The sequence below is a fragment of the Canis aureus genome, chromosome 23 (genome assembly GCF_053574225.1).
Source record: "Canis aureus isolate CA01 chromosome 23, VMU_Caureus_v.1.0, whole genome shotgun sequence".
In the NCBI taxonomy this organism is placed as follows: domain Eukaryota; kingdom Metazoa; phylum Chordata; class Mammalia; order Carnivora; family Canidae; genus Canis; species Canis aureus.
Window position 1 is genome coordinate 14286243 of NC_135633.1, and position 22209 is coordinate 14308451.

General features: G+C 35.0%; 1 protein-coding gene across 7 annotated transcripts in view; it reads right to left on the bottom strand.

Annotated features, from left to right (window-relative positions):
• The window catches only part of FAR1 (fatty acyl-CoA reductase 1), a 68100-nt gene that overhangs the window by 11741 nt on the left and 34150 nt on the right, over positions 1-22209 (bottom strand). For 3 of the 7 annotated variants that reach the window (XM_077866428.1, XM_077866426.1, XM_077866427.1), the window contains exons 3-9: positions 19170-19345; positions 12593-12772; positions 10651-10828; positions 9523-9567; positions 9259-9386; positions 8251-8318; positions 6546-6717 (exon numbers count right to left, since the gene is read on the bottom strand). In XM_077866428.1, the coding sequence (XP_077722554.1) occupies positions 6546-6717; positions 8251-8318; positions 9259-9386; positions 9523-9567; positions 10651-10828; positions 12593-12772; positions 19170-19345 (947 nt within the window). Of the gene's footprint in view, positions 1-6062; positions 6235-6545; positions 6718-8250; positions 8319-9258; positions 9387-9522; positions 9568-10650; positions 10829-12592; positions 12773-19169; positions 19346-22209 lie in introns of all 7 variants that reach the window. The other 4 variants (XM_077866425.1, XM_077866424.1, XM_077866423.1 and 1 more) reach the window with 4 other exon arrangements.

Genomic DNA, 22209 nt, shown 5'->3' on the forward strand with positions numbered 1-22209 from the left:
GATGAGAGGCCTTAATCTTTAAATCTGTCATTTTATATTTCATGGCTCACTGTAAGTCATTGATATCATAACACTAACCATAGTAGTAACATCTACCAATAATAATTACCTATGATAAGTAGGAAAAGGGAAGAAAGAACTTTCTGAAATAAAACACACACCAAAAATTCCTGGCCTCTGATAAACAGAAAAATAATTCGTGGAAAAATATTTTAAAAGAATTCTATTATTTATTCCCACAATAAGGATTAGCATTTATATAGTTTAGAAAGTCCTAAAATCAGGGGTTTTAGAAATGGGAAAAATGAGAGAAAATTAGGACATTAGAAGTGGGGGAAAAGTCAAAACAGTAACATTAGCTAAGCAATTCTGAGGACACATTCAATATGTTTAGAAAGAAACCCTGAATCCAGAATTCTAAGAGAAAAGGAGGCAGCATGGACTATGCAAAGAAAAACTGTGGTTCATGCAAGAAAGTAATTCCAAAATAAAACTTCCATCAAACACGAAAAGAATTACTGAGCATCAAAGGCTGTATTTGGACAAGAATAGTTCAGACAGATAGAAAGCACACGGGGGGCGGGAGGGAAACAAGACATGCTCCTTGTAGAAAAGAGATTAGACCTTTTTTTTCTCTCTAAAAAAAAAAAAAAAAAAAGAAAGAAAAGAAAACCAGAAAGATGTAACAGATCTGTAATTAAATCAGTATCTACTATCACAACCAGTACAGTACACTTGAATTACACACATACACATATTTGCTTAACATCATTTTCCAACAGACATATTAACAAGTTCTTCTTCCTAATTTTTTTTGTCACTGATAGTTCTCCCCTAGTCTCATCTTCAGATTCACTCAAGAGACAGAATTACCAGGCAACCAATCACTGATTCAGCCATTCAAAAATAGGATAAAAAAATTGGAAAGGGAGAAGGAAATTTGAAAGACCACATACATATGAAGTTCACAGAATATCAAGTGTAAAGTACTGGATTGAATAATATGAGGACAAAAAGAAAATTTAAACTTGACATAGTCACTCTTTGGTTCAAATGCCCTATGAGCAGATAGATGCCTGAGACTACATTGTCATGCATGTTCTGAGTATGTATTTATTTTTTATAATGGCAACCTGCAAAAAAACCATCAGAATCCTTTAGAGTAGGGCAAGATCTTAATGGTCATCTAGTCCAGGATTTGTCAACCTCAGCCCTACAGACATTTTGGTCCAAATAATTCTTTGCGGGGTGGGGGGGGAGGGGGGGGCTGTCCTGTGCATTGTCAGATGTTCAGCATTCCTGGCCTCTACCCATTAGATGCCAGTAGCATAACATCTCTCAGCTGTAGTAACTAAAAATGTGCCCAAATATTTTCAAATGTTTCTTGATGTATGCCAAAACTGCCCTCCATTAACAACCAGAAAGATAAAAAAAATATCAGCTTCACAGAGGTTAAGCTAGAGAGAGTTAGATGAAATAACAAAAAAATTGGACAATGGAACCATTTTTCTAATGTCACTTTTAAGAGTGCTAAAGTATCTACTGCATTTCAAGAGCCAGAGTGAATAATTTATACTGCCTCCACTTGTGATAATACCATGCATCCTAGTCCCCAGTGACTGTCAACCAGGATTCCTTATGATGCATGTTTGAGTGGTACTTTTTATCATTATGTCAAGATACACAGTAAGTTAGATTTTATCTAGCTGACACACAGAATAATGTAAATAAATAAAGTGGACACCATGAATGACATGATTAACATAACTTTAGTGCAGGAGGAGGCATTATATTAGGGCCCCAATATAAGATATAAAGCCCAGTGCCTTGTTCAGTAAATATCTGAACAAATTAAATAATATAAATGATAAGATTTTGTATTTAACATTTACAAAACTACCTAAATAAAAACACCTCACTGGCTCTTATTGCTTTTAGACTATAAGCTCTCAGTGATCAGGGATCATTCCTGCTTTGATACTTAGTCTTGCACAGGACAAACCTCAGTTAAGAAGATACTCTACTTGCTGTTTCCTATTTGAAGCAGACTTTAAATTCCAAAGGTGATTACAATGTCATCTCCCTTCTCACATGCTCACCTACAGTAACACCCTGTCTTCCCATCAAGAGGTGAAGGTAACTTACAACCAATAAAATGAGGTAGAAATGACACTGGGTAACCTGCAAGGGTGGGTAAGAAAAAGCGATACACCGTTCTGCCTTGCTCACTGGAATACTCACGCTTGAAGACTTCAGTCGCCATATTTGCTGTCCAACTCCCCCTAAGGCTGCTTTGTTGAAGGAAGGCCAAATCAGTGCATGTGGAGAGATGGTGTAGAAAGGCTCTGAGACTACATGACATGAGAAAGATGCCCAGCCACTCCTGCTGCTCCGTATCCTTCCTTCTCTTTCCTACTCCCACGGTGTATCTGCTCCACTCCCTATCTGACTGCGTCCATTTGAAAGACCCTGAGCTAGAATCACTCAGGTAAAGCCTTCTAGAATTTCTGACCCACAGAAATCATGAGAGATAATTAAAATGACTGTTGTAAGATACTAAGATTGATGTCAATTATACAACTAGAAAAAAAAAAAGATCCTAAGTTTGAGGTGATCTGTCATGTAGCACAGGTCATGGGACATATTTATCAGTACTTGGAATGAGGGGCTGCTATAATAAACAACCAAAACATGTAGTATTGGCTTTAGGATTAGGTATACAGAATCTGGAAGGCCCCTGAGGACACCACTGGTGAAACCTGGAAGGACCAAGAAAAGAATGTTAGTGGAAACTTTAAAGAGCTTTAAGGAAGATGATGGTGAGTGCTTGAAGGAAACTGGGAAAAATATTGTTGGAAGTTAGAACTAAATTGTTACTTCTGGTAAAATGAGAAATAAAAACTGTACCTAATAAATTTGATGATCTAGCCAAGATTTCCTCAAAGAGGATAAAGATGATCTTTTAAAAAATGAACCATCTGAGTAGAATTTGGAAGGAATGTAAAATGTCAGCCAGGGATTCTTTAAGAGACAGCCTCTGAGCACAGATCAAGTCCAGAATACAGATGTAAGATTCTTTGTTAAGACCTCAGAAAGATCTAAAATAATACCTCATAGAATCTTTCAGAAAAACAAAAGGCTCACTCCAATCTTAAAGACATGTCTCATAGAAACTACTGTCGAAAAGGCAGAACCTAAGAGTCTAAGGATTTAAGAGGCAGTGATGGAAGATCTAAGGGTGTTGTTCCATAGCAACCCCATAAAGAAGCCAAGATAGAAAAAGGCATGCCTCAAAGAGATTTGTGGGTATAGCTTTGGTCTAATGGAGTCGATTGTTTTAAACGAAATATGCGGAAAACCTGCACAGTTTTAAAAGGAATCACATCAGTTTACATGTAAAGAGACAGAGACAGTACAAAATGAAAAGAGGTCTCTAGATCAAGGGTCAGCAAACCAGAGCCTAGGGGCCAAAGCACCTGTAAATAAAGTTTTATTGGAATGTAGTCATGCTTATTCACTTACATATAGCTTATGGCTGCACAGTTGAGTAGTTACAAGGTAGAAGGTACATTTAACAGCAGAGTTGAGTAACCACAAAGAAACCACATGGCCCTTTACAGATAAAAGTTTGCTAATCCCAGCCCTAAGCATTCCCATTTTATGGGCAGGTTGTGGGATAAGAAGGCCATTCAATTGCAAACACAGGCCATTTTTTTCTCTTATGAAAAAGATGACTCAGAGGGCAGAACCAAGAGCTTCAAAATACATCCAAAGAGTAGGACTGAACCCTAATTAAGAAACCATCAAACATACCTGGTTGGAATTCAAAACTGTTACAGACCAGTGACTGCACAAAACTGTCCAGTCATTTTCCTATGCCTGTCTCATCCTTACATGTTGTGTGTGCAAGCAGCAGGTAACTTGTCACTTTCATTCACAGGTTTTCAGACCAATACCTGAGGAACTACACCTGCAAAACCACTCTTCAAGAGCCTCATCTGCAATTGTGGCAGATTCAGTTGACCCAACAGTGGCTTCAAGCTGATGCCAGAAAGGTCTTAGTAGTGGGAAGTAAGCGTATTTCCCACAATGGAGGAATATGTACTGTTGCGGCCAGAAGGCTAACCATAGCCAGTTGCACTTTCCAAATGTCTTCAACAATACCTTTCAACTAACTTGCTCAAATTTTACACGGTCTTGAACATTCTCTACAGCCCTTTCCTTGAATCTTGGAGGACTTATGACTGGAGTGTGACTAAACGAATGAGGTGGTAATAGGGCCCGCATGATTTCTGTGGGTGGTCAGAAAATGCACATAGCTTCCACTAGCCTGCTGAAAGAGTTCCCCTTAGACACTGTGTAAGCAGTCCATTTCCCCTAAGGCTACCACTAGTCCTTGAAAAAAGATAAAGGAAGAGATCTTGACACTTTCTGAAGACAGTGACACAAGGTGTTTCTACCGCATGCCCCCCTTTCAACTCCAGCTGATAATCACGTCAAAGACCCCTAAGCCAAAACTGCCCAGCTGATTCCCTCCTGAATTCCTGATCCTGAGAGAAACAATAAACCATAAGAAATAATAAAATAGGGAAGCCCTGGTGGTACAGCGGTTTAGCGCCGCCTGCAGCCCAGGGCATGATCCTGGAGGCCTGGGATCGAGTCCCGCGTCGGGCTCCCTGCATGGTGCCTGCTTCTCCCTCTGCCTCTGTCTCTGCCTCTCTCTCTAGCTGTGTCTCTATGAATAAATAAATAAAATCTTTAAAAAAAAAAAAAGAAATAATAAAATAACTTCTGCTTTTCTAAGAGCCATCTAAGTTTGAGATGATTTGTTATGTAGCAACATTTACTACAAATTTCATGAATTTTGGCTATTCATTCATTGCTTTAGTTTATTAAGCCCCCTTTTTTATAAAAAGCTTTGTGATGTTTACCCTGTTTTACTTTTTTGATCTAGTTTTGACTTTTCTGCTCTAATATGCAAAAGCCTTATTAATACCAGGAAAGCAACACAATGCCATCACTCATGAATTAACATTTGCTTTTTAGCCATGAAAGAATGCTCTCAATCACAAATACTGCATTTTGCACATCACTCTAAAAATACTTGAAAATAATTTTGATATATTTTGGATCTCTTTTCCATTAAGTATTTTTTTAACCTATCCTTAAGTTGTTCAAGTCAACGCCTCTCACATATTTCAATATTTAACACATTGGGTTAGGAACATAATGGACAAATGAATCCACAGAAAATCCCTACAGGAAACTCAGATCCTGATACACTATAACTGGCAGATACCTCACTTTTATTTTTTGAACAGTTGATGGAAGTTCTGGAATCAGCATCTTCTTTAACATTAATACTCAAATCCTGAACTCTCCAATCAAAGGTTCCACTGTAACGCCAATGTAGTTAAAAAAATAAATATATTTATGGTACATTTCACTATAATTCTGATAAAGACAGGAGGAGGACTTTAAGTTTGTGGGGTTTCAATAAGAAAAGAAGAAAGAAAGGCTATATAAAAACCATGAGAAAATAGAAAGCTTCCCATTTGTTAACTCTTGTTTTAAACTATGACATTCTCAACCTGGAAAATTAGTCAAAAACTGTAATTACCATATTATAAGCTGAATGGGCAGCTGAGATATTTCAAGCCATTAATTTTTTAGAAGCAATCTATGTTTTTTCATATAAAACTGCACAATCCACTCACAGGGCAAAACATTTTGCCCTTAATCCCCTATAGACTCACCTCTAAGTTTTTAAGGGAGAGAGACGGGCTCAATTTCAGCTTATAATAACAATGACAACCTTGATGCTGGACATTTCCTCTACTATGGGATTCTGAAGGATCAATGGCCCAATAAGAATGAGATCCACAATTAGACTCCCCAAATATCCTTAATTTCTAAAAAATGTCCTAGCATCCTGATTGTGATTGTGATTAATCAGGTTAGTAATTCTATAGGTAAAGCTCATGCTAGCAGACTTTTTGTCTCTCCAGCAAGCTTCCACCACCTTACCAATATATAGGTGTATTTACTGCTATTCTTCTTACCACGGTTTCTGACCTGTCAACCTGAGTGCAAGATCGAGCAATAATGCAGGTACTGTGTGTCTGACACCCTTCCAATAATGAAGCAATAAGTTGTTGGAATACAACTTAATATTGGGGCGCCTGAACACTTGGTTTAAAGGATTCATCTTGAAGGAATGATTTAGATAATATCCTGTAGGAAAAATAAGCGTCAGAGCATTTTGAATGTTATTTGTTATTCAGAAAAAAATACCTAACGTTAGACCTAGAATTCAGCACATGACAATATTTTATCATCCAAACTTTAGAACAAATTACAGTGAGTGACAATACTACCTTTGCTTTTCTGACAAAGTCTTAAATTCGAGTCTTCTCATTCACAAAAGGCCATTAAGCCTTATCATAAGCATAAACAAATACAGAGTTAATGAATATGCATTTTAGCGTAAGCATGGGTTGTTTAACAGTCAGAGGAACAGATAAGACAGAGCTAGTCACCATTACCTTGGGCTTCTTCCAGTCATCCTGAGGTAGATATCATACAGGAATGCTGGGGCCTTATGGCTTACAGCAATCCAGTAATGATATAAAAGGTGATTGGAGGTTAGATTTACATTGGGCCGTCTGAAGGCCTGTTCGAGAGGATTCCTCTTGAAAGTGGAAATTACATGGTATTCTGAGGAAGAAAAGTTGTGTAACAGCTTTGATAATAACCATGTAATGAAGTTTTGAAAAAAAATCATGTTTTTACAAACCAAATATTTCACCAAAGATGTCAGAGTTCGCTCAATTAAAAAACAAACTTTTCTACTCTCAATAGTAGCTAAGAGAATATGGGTATTAGACTGCTGAACCCAAGTGGTTTTAGAACTACCACTATTTATGAATGGTAATTAGACGAATGAATTTTTGCTACAATTCACTTTTAAAAATCCTTTTGTTTTACCTATGTCAGTTTACAGTGTCACTTTCTATATTTCACCTCTCACGATAGCTTCTTTCTTTCTGTTCCTCTTTCCAGATTCTTTTTTTTTTCTTTCCAGATTCTTATTACTGTACTTACTTAAAAATGAAAAGGAAAATCATCATCCTTTGCTTATAAATAATTAAGTTGCTCAAATTAACATATATCAACAGCTTAAAACAACCCGAAATTAACTTCTGCTGTAATTTATTTAGGTAATACAATACCGACAAAATCAAATCTATTATCTATGTTAATACTTTAATGGAAATGTATATTGAGAAATGCATTCAAAAATAATGCTCAACTTGATTTTTACTAAACTTTACAACACAATGAGAGATTACAAAAATAAAAACTAACTCATTTCAGTGTTCTAAAGTTCTTAGAATACTATTTAAATAATTATCATAAAATTAAAATCACCCTAGATTAGTTTTCTTATATGTTATAATGGTCAATCTTTAAATTGAAATAAAAATGGCACAGAAAAAAACCTCAGGACAAATGACATAAAAATCCACTTTAAAATCAAAACTCTTCTCCAAGGATAAAAATTGTTCAATGAGAAGTAAAATAAGACCTCTTACTAAATAATGCAATTGATATATTTTACTTTAAATCTGAATACATAAACTTAAAAATTATTCAATTTCAGTAGGCTTTAAGTTCTATTAACTCTAATTTAGAACAAGCAACAAAGCATATATCTATTCCTGTGATTTGTGAATTTCAAGAGATTAATAAGTATAATAGAAAATACTCTGGCAAAAAATACTCTGCTTCCTAACTCCTTAATTTCTTATTCTTGGAACAGCTAGCTAGCTCCTGTAATATAACAACTGTTGTAGTTGGAAGTGATATTGCCTATGGATAGACAACATCAGGACTGAGAGCATCCACGAGGGAGGAAAAAGAAAAATCACTGTTTCCTCACCATGGGCATTTATCTGTGAGGGATGCTGCAGACAGCAGCAAAAAAGTAGTAATGGTCACAAAAGGGTGGGCCAGGAAGGGAATTTACTAAGGATATTTTTAAATTTTTTTTTGGATATTTTTAAATTTGTGAAATACTGCTAAAGACCAGAAGGCAGTATAGGATAGATATTCTAAAATGGTAATCAAAATAAGAATAACTTGGTAACTCAATGGCTTTATATTGCCTCGTGGGTATATTCTAACATAAAACCTCAGAGAATATTTTAAGATTTATTCTAACATTCAAAAACACAGGTAAAATCATACCAACTTCACCCCAGTGGAAAGGATTAGTGCTGCCTGTTGTGCAATTATACACCATGATGTTTCTTGGTCTGCAAAGACAAAGATCAAAGCAATGAAACATAAAAAGAGGCCAAACTTATCCAATTTAAATCTTACACGATATTCAAGTAGGAAAAAATAATGATTATGGGTATCTTTTCTACATTGATTATTTCAAAAATTATCCTTAAACTATTAATCTTTGTGTCTGAAGGACTATTTACACCTACTCTTTATCCCTCCACTACCAAAAAAATTATTAAAAAATACAGTATTTTTCTCTTTTCGTATTTTTCTTCCTTATAATAGCAGGAATATCTGTTATTAAATGTAAGGAAACCAACAATGACAAACAACCTCAGCTCTTCCTATCTCCTTCTCATTTCCAGAAGCTTTAGTTTAAAAAATTATGGACTGAGTTCCCTTTTACCAGAAACAGTGTATTCATATAATCATATCCCTCCTTTTTTAGGATATAAAATACTGACTTAAAAAATAAGAGCAGTTTATTAACTAGGGAAAAAAATGTTATTGAAAAGTTTAAAATTTAAGAGTTACCTATAAATGCTACTACTCCCTTTCAAAAAGAAGCCTGAGTTGATTAAAGCTGCTTTAGTGTGCCATGTTTAATATATGAAAGCCATTCTCTGAGAATTTCAGCTTTTTATATGTTGAGTTTATATCAAGTTTTAGTTTGGAAAACTAAAAAAGCATCAGGGGGTGGAAGGGTTTTGGGTTTTTCTCATTCTTAATCCCAAATGAACTTTATCCTATAGATAGTATATGACAACTAATGTTAATTCTTAATTACAGCTGATGGAACTACTTGCTCTATTATTACTTGTGATTAAACCAATTCCTGCAATTGGAAGTGATAATACCTGTACATATTGATATGGAAATTATCAGTACTGAGGGATTAATTAACATTAGCCATTAGTTCTGTTTTCCCTTCATAGTTACTATATATTTAACAAGCGACATTGTCACCTCATATACCTATTAACTCCGGAATACCAGGCTGCCGCAAGACTCGTGTTGACAACTACATCTACAGGAACAAGATCTGCAAGGGCATTGTTGGAGGCACGCATTGTTCGAAGAATTCCTTTCCCTGCCTTTGTTGAAATTAAAAACAGCACCTTAAGATATGTAAGCCAAAGTGCATGCACACACACACACACACACATATAAAGATATACAGAAAACAGAAAAATGTATGTAGAATGTAAAGAAATCAAAAGGTTTACTTACCGCAATAAAGAGACCACTTGGTCCATTAAAGTTATCAATCCATCCCTAATACAAAAATTAAAAATAGGGGGAGCTTAGAAATATTGTAAACCTAGAGATTTATTTATCTGACATCTACAACTCCATATATATACTTAGTAGTTTTTTTCTAAAAACTAAAAAACAGACAAGATTCAGGCCAGAATATTTCTCTCCTGTAACAGAAACAGTAACAGAAACAGTCTTTGCCTGAGATTGCAAATATGAAGTTAAGTCATTCTCAAAAGGTTACCTACTCTTCCATTAAGTCTCCACAAAGAGAATTCAATAAAAAAGCTTACAAAAAAAAAGGAGCTTATATCTGTCAAATATTTTAGCTAAATTACACTTACTCAAGTTTGATTTTGTGCTATTTATCTGAGGCAGCATCATGAGATTTGGGGGAAATGGGAAATCCTCCTCAAAACTACTGAATAAAACAGAAGAAAAGAGAAAGCAACAGAAGCGATGCTATTACTTACTATCATTATAGAGACCTAGGTTTTTTGTAAATCAATTCATCTGTTAGTTTATATCTATTTTCTCTTATTTCAGGGATTCACAAATACCATAATGATCTGCTTTTCTACAAGCAAATTATCATAGAAATCTCTTATGCCTTCTTAGCTTGTGATCTATACAGGAAAGAGTCTACCTCCTGGAAGGCTTGCCTTATTCTTGAACTAAAAAGCAAATGAAATAAAATAAGATCCTGAATATTCTCATCTCTATTTCCTTCACCTCAACAAAAGAATCTAATCAGTAAATAATTTTAAAAACCAACAAATGCTGATGTGTCAGAGGCCAACATCTTTGTCAGTCACAAGGACAATGTATAAGGCAAGGTCTGCTTTGACTCCAGACAACACCGCAGCCTTTGATTTAATTTTCAGTTAGGATTTTTTAAAGGCTTATCTGCATTTCTATATATGCAGCATCATGTTACAAAAAAGTACCAAAAAAGTACTCTATGAATGAGAACAATTTTGCCATAGTAAGCCATGTACAGTAAATAACACCTGCTCTTACATCAAACTGCCAACTCTTTTTATACAAAGACAAGACTTAAAATTCTCAATTCCATTATTACAAAAATTTCTCACAACTTACTGGAAAAGGTTCTTTCCAACTGGCACCAACAATCGATGGCCTTACAATTGCCACATTTAGCTTTGCTCCTTCTTGCTGTACAACATACTCTGCCAATGCTTTCGTGTATATGTATGTGTTAGGTCTGTCTCCTATCAATTTTGGTGTGATATCATTTACTAGGCCATCATCCATCCACCTGGTCAGCAAAGAAATTGCATGCAAAAATATTTTCAGATGTTTTACTATAAAATCAGAACCACTTAGCTTTGCATATTCAAACATATCTGTTGCTCCATTTCAAATGCTTTTATGGTTTTTACTAAAAAGAAAAAAAAATACATAAGCGGAAGTTAATCTTACTTTCATTAAACAACAACGACAAGTCCGTATCTGTGTAACTGTGATGTTATACTGACATATATATTCGGTGTAATGTCACACTCTCAAGATACCCATACTAACTGATAAGATTATCAAAGTAAGTTTTCTTCTGCATGTGGAAGAAAAAGAATCTAACAAAACTGGAGATTGTTACTCAACTTAGGAGAAGTTCCACAGCAGAGATGAATTTTGAAAAACGGAACAGTTCCTACTTTAAAACAACAACTGCGAACGCTGGCTAAGCCAAGGAGACATTATTAGCCTTATCACAGGGAGTGAGTTTACAGAGCCAATCTATGAGTTACCCTAAAATGATCTGTTAGCTAGATTTCTTTGTAAGCAAAGAAAAGAGATACAGAATGAGAAGGTTAAAAGCATTTTCTCAGCAACTTAGATGTTTGGATATGCCAACTGCTAAAAAGAGAAAAAGTAAAAAGCTTCATTAGCTTCTACTTTCAACTTTTCCCAGACATATTAAGCACTTCCAACTACTGACTCATGGGGACAATGAGGTAAATATTTGGGACCATCTAAGAAATAGAGTCAGAAAACAGAGACCAGAGAATTAATGGAATGTCTTGGTAAATTCCCATTCTTATTTATTTTCTTATAATCTGTCTGCTTCTTCATACTGAGTAGCAGGAATGCCTTAAAGAGAAAGACTTATATGTGCTTACTCTGGGAGAAAACATGGAGGAGCAATGAACACCCTCTAGAGCCCTGAGGAAAAAAGGATTTAAGTAAGGGACAGTAAACAGAGCTGAAAAGGGATAGGATCTCTGAGAAAAAAGGAAGCCTAAGGGAAACGAAGAAGAATAAAGGAGGAAAAAGCCTACAGGGCTATTATAGGAGGATTAATGATATGTTTGGATATAATGGACATGAGAATTTTCTATAATTCTAGTCCATTAAAGAAGATCCTTCTTTTTATTTTTGCTGTGATCCTGTTTGTTTTATTTGATGAGAAAGTACAGCCTGAAGCAAATGAATCTTGACCCTGCCAAATTCACTTACACCATATCCATCAAATACTCACAAATAGTAATTGCTGATAGGATCCTAGTCCTCAGAAAGGTGATAAACAATAACACCAGGAGTATCATTTAAAGGAATGAGACTGATCCTCTAATAATTTAAGGCCTTTGTACAGATTTACTCCATTGGAGGGAAAAAAAGGGGGGTAATTTTTTAATCAATTAGAACATTGCTATTCAACAAGCAAGTCATTAGTCTCCATGGGTATCAGGCACTTCTTACATTTGCTAGATTAACTCCCTGGAAAATAGAGAACCTAATGTTATGGATGAGTTGTTCAGAGACCTTCCTCCAACCATCACACTTCTTCAAATGTGAAAGCTTCAACCAGACTTCACCAACAGTCATTCAGATATAAATCTACACAATTAGAAGAATTTAGTAGATATGTAGTAATTGGTTGAATACGGAATAAATAGGTCAGGGGTGGGGGAGGCAGAGGGAGAGAGAAACTGATACAGACCAAAAGATACATATCAATAGATACTTAAGTCCAAAGTTTTGGGGATCAAAGCAAATGTGCATAAATTTAAAATAAACGCACTCTAAAGAATCAATCAGCTTCTTGGGATCCACAGGAGGTGGATAGACTACTTCATCAATATGCTTCCGATTACAGTAGGCATATGCTGTTGATACATGCATGAATACTTCCAGATTCTTCATTTGTTGTGCAAGCAGGATTAGCTGGCGTGTAGCAATCACATTCAACTGCACAGCATCTCTATAAAAGAAAAAGTGACAATGAAAAATTGGGAAGCTTTCCCAGTGAAAAAATTAGAAAGTCATTTATTTTACCTGCTTAAACAATTTTATCTTCATTAGAGAGACAAGGAGACAGGAGATTTTTGTTTCTTCACAATTGACCCCTTATGTCTAATTTTGTAGATTTTATTTCAATATAAAGTACATTCCATCAGTTGTATTTAAAAAGAAAGATTTTCAGATTATAAAAGAAGCCTCACACTAGAACTTAAAAAATAAAAGTACAAATTAAAATTTTAAATTACCCAGAAAGAAACACAGATAACTTCAGTCTTTGGCTTTTATATGTACATTTTGAAGTCATGCTAGACTGCTTTTGCACCTTGATTTTTAAAAGCATATTGTTTCAATATATGGAATTACAAAGAAGTAATCAGAATGGTTAAGTAATTTTAAAATGCTAAGGCAGAGTCACTAATAAGGGTAAAACAGTCAAAGAAAACTCCGAAACATTAAATTACATTAACATATAATCAACTAAGAATATGTTTATTTCCCTGTGTAGCAATTAATCCAAACACTTCTTAAAGACTAGCTTACAAAATTCAAAGGGGTACTATAATAAAAACGGGTACATTCTGTCACAAGAGACACATACAGGACTCAAAAATGATCTATATATTAACCTCTTTTTGAAATTTATCCAAAGTAAATAATTTTACAAATGCAAAAGTATATATGCAGAAAAATAATCAGTGAAGCATCTAGTAATAGCAAAAGCCTAGAGAGCCTTTCATTCACTATGAATGAAATGAATAAACTTTAACAAAGCAGGTATTTTATCACAATGAAAGAATAGTGTCATTTTAAATAATTATAATAACTATAAAAACATGGGAAATCTGTATGAAGATTTTTAAAACACAGGCATTACAAAGTAAAGCAGGATTAAGAACAAGACTCTCGAGTACCTGAATTCAAATTCTGGCCTGGCCTACCTCTCAGTGACCTTGTATAGTTCACCTGTAAATAGGAACTATAACAGAGTCTATCTACTAGGATTTATACAAAATTAAAAGAAATAAATAGCTTGCAAGTATTTAGCATTATTCCTAAATAGGCACTAAAACAGGCTTTCAATAAATATTACTAAAGGTAAAGAGATGGTGGATAGTTTTTGCTTGTTATTTGAACGAAAAAAAGTTGATATATTCAATACCAGTAATACTGTGAAAAAACTGGTAAAGTAATACACTGTTGGTGACTACACTGATAGAACTGATTCAAAGAGATTAAGACAAAGTACCAGAAAAAAAAAAAAAAGACAAAGTACCAGGAAGTACAGAAATGATGTAACTACTCCTCTAGTGAACCTACTGAAATTCACTCAAAGGAAAAATTTGTTCTTTTTAAAAAAGATTTTATTTATTTATTCATGAGAAACCGAGAGAGAGGGGCAGAGACACAGGCAGAGGGAGAAGCAGGCTCCCCACGGGGAGCCCAACACGGAACTCATCCCAGGACCCCAGGATCACGCCCTGAGCCAAAGGCAGACACTCAGTGAGCCACAAGGTGCCCCGAAAAACTTGTTCTAACATTAATTTTTCAAAGAAAGAAATGAAAATCCCCTAAATTTGTTATACCTAGTGAACATTATACATAAATTATGGCATATCAACATGGTGGAATACAATCATATCATAAAAGTTTTAACCATGAAAAAATCAGAAGTGTGGAAATTGTTTCCCCAAGTAAAATCAGTTCTATGTTTAAATTTTATGTAAAACAATGTATATTTGAAGACAGACCACAATGAGGATGTTTTTAAAATCACAATAGTTTTGAGTACTTTCCAAAATTCTTACATTTTCAGTATTAATGAAGAAAAAAAATCTAATTATTCTTTTAAAGGCCAGGATATGTCACTGATAGAATCTGATCCGCCTGACTCTAAAGCAGTGCTTTGGTATCTGTTCGCATTTGCAAAACAATGGAGATCGGAGGGTACTGTTTTGGAAGAGGTATACAGAAAATATTCTGTTACAGGTTCCTGAGGACAGGACAACAAGTTCTGGGTCACCAAGAACAAGAAATAATTCACGAGAGGAAAACTCCTGTGCATTATTTTTTCCTTTAATTTAACAGTATCCAAGGGTTCATGAAAACATACTAAAAGTAATTTTTTTTAAATGAAGTAATTGGTTTGTGGTCTTAAAATCATGAGAATATCTTTTTTCTTCCTTATCTCAACTGAGAAGGGAAAAATCTGCTCAAATGGAAATCCAGCAAAAAAGGCATTTCACAGAGAGGATACAGTCCACTAGACTGTAAGGCAATATGCTATTTTCTTTTGCATTTGTGAAACAATGAAGCTAGGGAGGGTAATGTTTTGGGAGCAGTACACAAAGGATATTCTGTTACAGGTTCCTGAGGATGGTAACAGAATTTCTGGGTCACTGAAAATAACGAATAACTTCAGAGAGAACACTCTTGTACCTTGTCTACTACCCCTGTGCCTGAGAGCCCAAACGTGATGGCACTTTATATGCCCACATAAGTAACTCTCAATATCACTGTAAGGCTAATAATCTCACTCTATTTTACCACCATCCAAGTTCTACTCCACTGAACCTCAGACTGAGATCCTGACTCTGATGTTAGATCAGAAAGCCAAAATAATAATAATAATAATAATATTCCCATGGTTTAATTATATGGAGTCATAAAGACATCTTAAATAACATTAGCTTTTGGAGGAGGAGCAAAATGAACAAATCTTTGTTAATTTATGGTCCACCATTAATGTCGACACAGAAGCCACTTCACAGAAAAAAAAGAATAAAGAACTCAACTTGAACTGGCAATAAATCTTGTTTACCTGTCTTAAAAACATATCCTGCTCAAACTCTGTGTTGATATACTTCTAAGACTTTAAACCAGAGATCTCATGCTTGGCATGACAGACACCTGAGAGTCAGATTGCTGGAGCTAATCCTCAGATACTCTGTAATATCTGAATTGATGCCTGGAAAACTATATATATATGTTACATATACATGATTTATAATCTATATGTAATATGTAGTTTATAATATATATTTATATATATAATACATATATTTATATTTTAAGATTTTATTTTTTATGTAACTTCTAGCCTCAATGTGGGGCTCAAACTTAGGACCCCGAGCCCAAGTCAAGAGCTGCATGCTCTACTGATTGAGCCAGCCAGGTGCCCCTGGAAAACTATTTTTAAAAAGTTCCTCAGGCCATTCTGATATCTCTTTCCCCTTTCCCCACTTCTGAGAAAATACTTCATACATGAGATCTCATCACTATTGCTGATTTTTTTTTTTTTTAATTCAACAAAGACATAGACACAGATATCTCGGGACCAATTAGTCAATCTTAAGGTAGGAGACCCAGACATCTATAACTTAAAATCACACACAGAGTCTCGCCACAAATAAAGATTCCTGGGGTTATTATCTAAAACCAGAGGGTCCAAATATTCCAAGTAGAGTCCAATTCTGCATTTTTAACACATTTTCCAGGAATTTTTAAGATTCATAAAGCATTCTGAAGTGGGAGAGTCGATGCCCTTAGACTCAACAACTTCTTGATCTTTTCTCATCATCCATCTCTACTTCTACTCCTTTCTCAATGCCTACTCGCACCTACTCAACATATCCCATGTTCATATTCACATATTATCCTATTCAAACTGCTGCATCTCTAAAATCTCATACTAAGAATTTCCCCCAGACCACCCCTCCACTTCCCCCCATAAGCCTGTTTTCTGTCCTCATCATGGTCTCCAGTTTCTTGCTATGGTTTTACTCTCAACTCCACTAGCCCTATATCCCACCTTCACTTTCTTTATTACCTTAGGAACACCAGACCCCAGGATCAACTATTTAATTTAAGGAATTCCTTTTATTATCCTCAGTATCATTCTCCCTTCATTTTTTGCCAGTATTTCTTTACAATCCCTTAATCTTAATACCCACTTTTTCCCACCTCAAGATTTATAAATTATCATATCTCAAAATAAATGCATACTACCACCTCTCAATTCTTATAGCACTTAATGTATGCTCTTCAGTAATTTCTTACTTTCTACCCTACACTATGATTATTTAGGCAAATCTATCTCCCTTTTAGACTATCTGGACTTTGCAAACAGGATCTGTGTGCAATTTCTTGGTTTTTCCCAAAATAATGGGTATAATGTTGGGAGTAAAATCTGGATTATTTTTTGCCCTGGTAATAAAGTCTGTGTCATTTTTAAATTTTTGAGTAAACTTAAAAAATGATTATAAAGAGTAACTATTTCTTAAGCAGTTACTACATGCCAACTTACAGTATTCTAGAATGCCTGGCCCAAATATAATCTTGCAATATCATCATTTACAATACCCATTAAAACTGCTTTACCAAAAACAATAATTTCAGTTAAATGACTAAGGTTACGTCAGTAAAGGCAATAAATTTTATTATTCATCTATATATCCTCCTTGCACTATGAGATCACTAGTAAGAGAAGAAAGAATAATGAATAGATTTCCCTTTCATTAATGGCAGACTTGCTTACCCCAAGGGGAATGGAAAGAGAGAAAGAAGGTCCTTCTCATAAAGATTACTTTTGAGTAGTTTCACCCTAATTAATGTTGTCTGTTTGCAAATCCATTTCCCCTTTAAAAGCACCTAATTTTTCCTTTAAGCTAATAAGGACTATTCCACAATTATCCAGTAAATATGTATCTTTTTTTTTATTGAAAACAGTTTCAAAAGACTGTGTGCGCTTTCTTTTGGTTATGAAAAACAATGAAAGCTAGAACTATGGGGGGAAATATCTGTTAGAGTATTTAATATTAAAAACCTACCTATTATCACAATATCCAAAGATAATAAGTGGCAAGTATAAAAAGCTGTATATAAATACACATATATGTACACACATCTTTTATGAAAGTGAGATTCTAACTATAGCTCTACTAAGATTCTTTTGTCACTTTTGAATCATGAACACATGATGGTTATACAGAAACAACTAAAAAGTAAATAAATTATTATCACCAGATAATAAAGGATAAACTCAAAGTTAGAGATAAGGTATGTAATTCCAAAGCTCATGTCCTTTCCAGTACACAGTGCTGCCTCAGCTTCCTCAAGTATAAAATGCACTTGCTCACAATATTACAGTGGTAACATTAACATAGAAAAAAATAATGAAAGAGAAAATTTACCCTGAAAACTACAAAGTACAATTAAAGAAATGTAAGTGACTATGACAGTGCCCTCACCTGGAATATGGATAAAACTTACTGTAATGCTTTGGTGCTGAATTATCACATTATATAATATCAATTAAGGCTTATACTTTTATATCAAAGACTTTATGGGAAATAATCTCAAAACCCTTTATAAACAAAACTTAACTTAAAAACACTTTAAGAAGGGTTTCAAGTATTTGTAAAACCTAAAATAGTCTGCACTATTTTAACTGGTATAAGACCATACAATTAGGTTAACATTATAAAACTGTATTTTTTAACACACTATCAAAAAGAATCCTCTGAATTAAGCACCATTATTTGATAATGCATATTTTAAAAACACTAGTAAACGTTTAAAACATTATTTTTTTCTTGAAACAGGCATTTTGACAGAAGTCCAAATTATTTTATTTTTTTTTAAAGATTTTATTTATTTATTTGAGAAAAAGAAAGAACGAGCAGTGGGGAGGGGCAAAGGAACAGAGAGAAGCAGACTCCCTGATGAGCAGGAAGCCCAATGCTGGGCTTATTGTTCCCAGGACCTGGAGATCATGACTTGAGCTGAAAGAAGATACCTCACTGACTGAGCCACCAAGGCACCTCTTTCATCTTTTTTTTTCAAATTATTTTTTTAATTAAACATATGTCCACTGCTGCCTGTCCCTAACAATGCTACCAAGTTCTAAAACAAAGACAAGGTATGGCTTAAATTTATTAGCCATTTTATCTTACTGTGCAGAACCTGAGCTCAATTTTTTTTTTTCTAATTTTCAGGTGAATATGTGTGGGATAGAAAAATAAAACTGCTGAGGTGCAGGCTTCTGAAAGAATGAAGGGAAGAAGAAACAAACAGTTGTTAAGACTGATACACTTACTGAAGGTAAATTTCTCTTTCTTCTATTCCATACTTCCCTACCCTACAGTTAAATTCAAGGCAACTTCTAATACGCAGACACTAGCTGTCCAATATTTCTAAACTAATAATAAGAAGAAAATTCTCTTAACACTCTTTAAGACATAGAAAGCTACCATTAACATAGGGCAGTTTCAAATCACTTTCAAAACAATCTGACTAAAAAGAATTCAAATTTTTAAACTGTGATGAAGTTCAAATATCATATAAATACCTTTACTTACCTTAAATTTTCATTAAACCTTACTGTAGCTGCACAGTGGAATATAATATTGATAGAATCTATGATGATCTCTTTATCTTCTTCACTAAGAGCCAGTTTAGGTTGGGTGAGTTCACTGTTGATCGCTATAACTTTCTCTCTAAAATCTGGATTTTCATCTCTCAATCTGTCAAAGAGCTAGCCAAGGGGAAAAAATATTTTAGAACAATATTTTTCAACTTTCTAAAACCCTTGGCACCCCACCAAGGGTCACTTCTGAAAACTTCAACTATGTTAATCCTAAAGTTGCCATTCTTAACTGCTATCATTCTGTATAGAAAACAGCCTATGAAACCCACATTATCATCCCCATTTTACATATGAGGAATCTGAGATGCAGAGTGGTTAAGTAACTTGCCAAGGACACAGAACAGGTACTTTTAAGAGTTATATTTGAAGTGCCCATGCTTTTGCTGACTAAACTATATTGTACTGTTCCTCAAAATAGACTTAAGCAGTATAGACATCAGGACAATGTTTAAAATGATAATTCAGACTTCTAAAACCCCAATCTTAATTTATGACTTCATTTTATTTTGCTTTTATTCTGTTGCAGTAGATTACAGTAAAATACCATTATTGTCTATATCAAGTGTGAGGCCAATATTTTTGAAGAAGAAGAAAAAAGTAAATATGCTGATGGAAAAAAAAAGTTGGTGAGGAAATATGCAAATTAGAATCTGGACAAACTTGAGAAATACCATATATACAGGATTCTAACCCCAAAATTCAATATCCTTAAGGATACTAGAAGAAATAAATTAAGTAAAAAATCAGTTAGATCCCAAGGTGATTTTAGTGGCAAAGGCACATTCGATTTTGAGTCAAATTTAATTTTTCATCCCAGATTTTTTTAAAGGAACATTGATGCTATCTCCAGATCACTGCTCTTTTACATTTTGACTCTCCACTTCATTTAAAATCCATACTTGTGGTTTAAGCAGAGATTCTGAATCTGGAAAGAAAGTCTATATGGTATATAGAATGCTCACTTATCTTCCGAAGTGGATATAACAGTGTTGCCCCTTCCACTACTGTTAGGTAGTGACTTCAGTATTAATGTGTTCCTTTATTAATTATTAAATATCTACTAAGCATTTCAGATGAGCAGGCACCTTCTAGACACTGAGAAAACAAAACAACAATCTTTGCCTCAAGCTATTTAGAATCTGACAGGAAAAACCAAACAAGTAAACAAACAATTAAGATACGCCGTTAAAGGTAACATTACAGGGCTAGGAGTCTGTACAGGAGAAAGAACTAACCCAAATGAAGAAGGACCAGAAATTAAAGAATAGTGTTCCAGGCAAAGAAAGCAGCACATATAACCACCTAGAAATAAGAGAGCATTAATGTTTGGGGAATTAAAAATAATTCAATACAACTTGGCCAATGACTAAGAATGAGGGATAAGTACTTGTGAGCTCCACAAGGAAGGGATCACATCTGTTTTGCTCAGCACTCAGGTCTTAGTTAGCCCAATGCCTGGCAAGATGTAGACATGATCAATGTATGTTATGTGAATACATCCATTAGGTGGAAAAGTTGGGAAGAGAATCTAGTACACTTATGGAGACACAAGTTCAGTGTTCTGAATGCTGGCTATAAAGGGCCTGTGCGATACCCGTAAGACAGGTCTAGTAGAGGTAAATGGCTCTGCGGGTCTGGAGCTCAGGCAAAAGAAGAGCCAGACTACCCATACAGATTTTACTAACCACATACAGGGAGCCCTGGGAAGAAAAGACCACCCAGGTAGCAGTGGTGATGAGCACCCGTGGTTCAGACTAGATGAAGCTTTTCCCAAATCTAATTTAAAATACAACCATTTGTCTCACTTAAGAGAGTGCTGAGTAATCACCTAATTGGATCTAGTAAGAAAAGATCAAGGCCTAGGACAGAACTCTGAAGAATATTGTTTAAGGGGCAAGCAGGAAAAAAGCAACCTGAGGAATGCCCAGAAAAGTCCTTTAACACCTTGAATTCATACTTTTCATTCTCTCACACTGCCAATGACCTTTAACTCCTCTTCATATCAGATATCTCCAACCACCAAGATAAGCTCATGCTGCTTCCCAAGTTCATGTCAAACCTGATACTCTTCCTGTCTCTAGCCACCATCTCTTTATTCAATACTATCTCTTCTGGTGCTTTTAATCCACCGGCACACCCCAATCAGTTCCTACTTGACTATGTTCACTAATACCCTCTTTGAGATACCTTATTACCTTTCCAGAATTTATTTTGTGGTCAATCCTCAATTAATGGAGTTTCTTTTCCTGGAGACATTCATCAGTGGTTCTCACCTTGGGGAAATTTTACCCCCAAGGGAACATCTGGTGATGTCTGAGACATTTTTCATTGTCACAACTGGGAGGTGGGTGGAGCGGGGAGGAGATTCTGGCATCTAGTGGGTAGAGGCCAAGAACGCTACTAGTCACCCTATGATGCACAGGACAGCTCCCTATAATAAAGAATTATCCTGTCCAAAATGTCAATAATGCTTAAGTTGAGAAACTACTATAAAACAATGTCCCACTATGATATATGCTTTTTGCCTATGCTCTTTACTCCTATTTCAAAATTATAGCAGGCTTTATCTATCAGTTTCTTACTAAATTCAAATGTGCATTTTTTGATACCTGACATAAAAAGAACTCATCTTACTGACTTACTAGCAATGCTACACATAATGGGGAGACCACAGAGGAGATGCCCAAATCTTTGACATTTTACGCAGGCTCTCAATTCCAGCCAAGACTTTAACCTCAGTAACTGCTCCTATCCAGTCTCTCGTGACACTTCTACACTCCCTCTTCCTTCCCTCTTTCCTCTTAAAAACCCTCTGGCCCAAAGGCTCCATTAAGGCAAGGATTCTATTTTATTTATCCCTCAGTTCAACCCCTTACATCAAATCAAGTACTCAATACTGAGTATGCACAGTAAATGTTTTCTGAAATATAAAAAATGAGTAACAATAAATAACCTCTTACTAGGCAAGGACA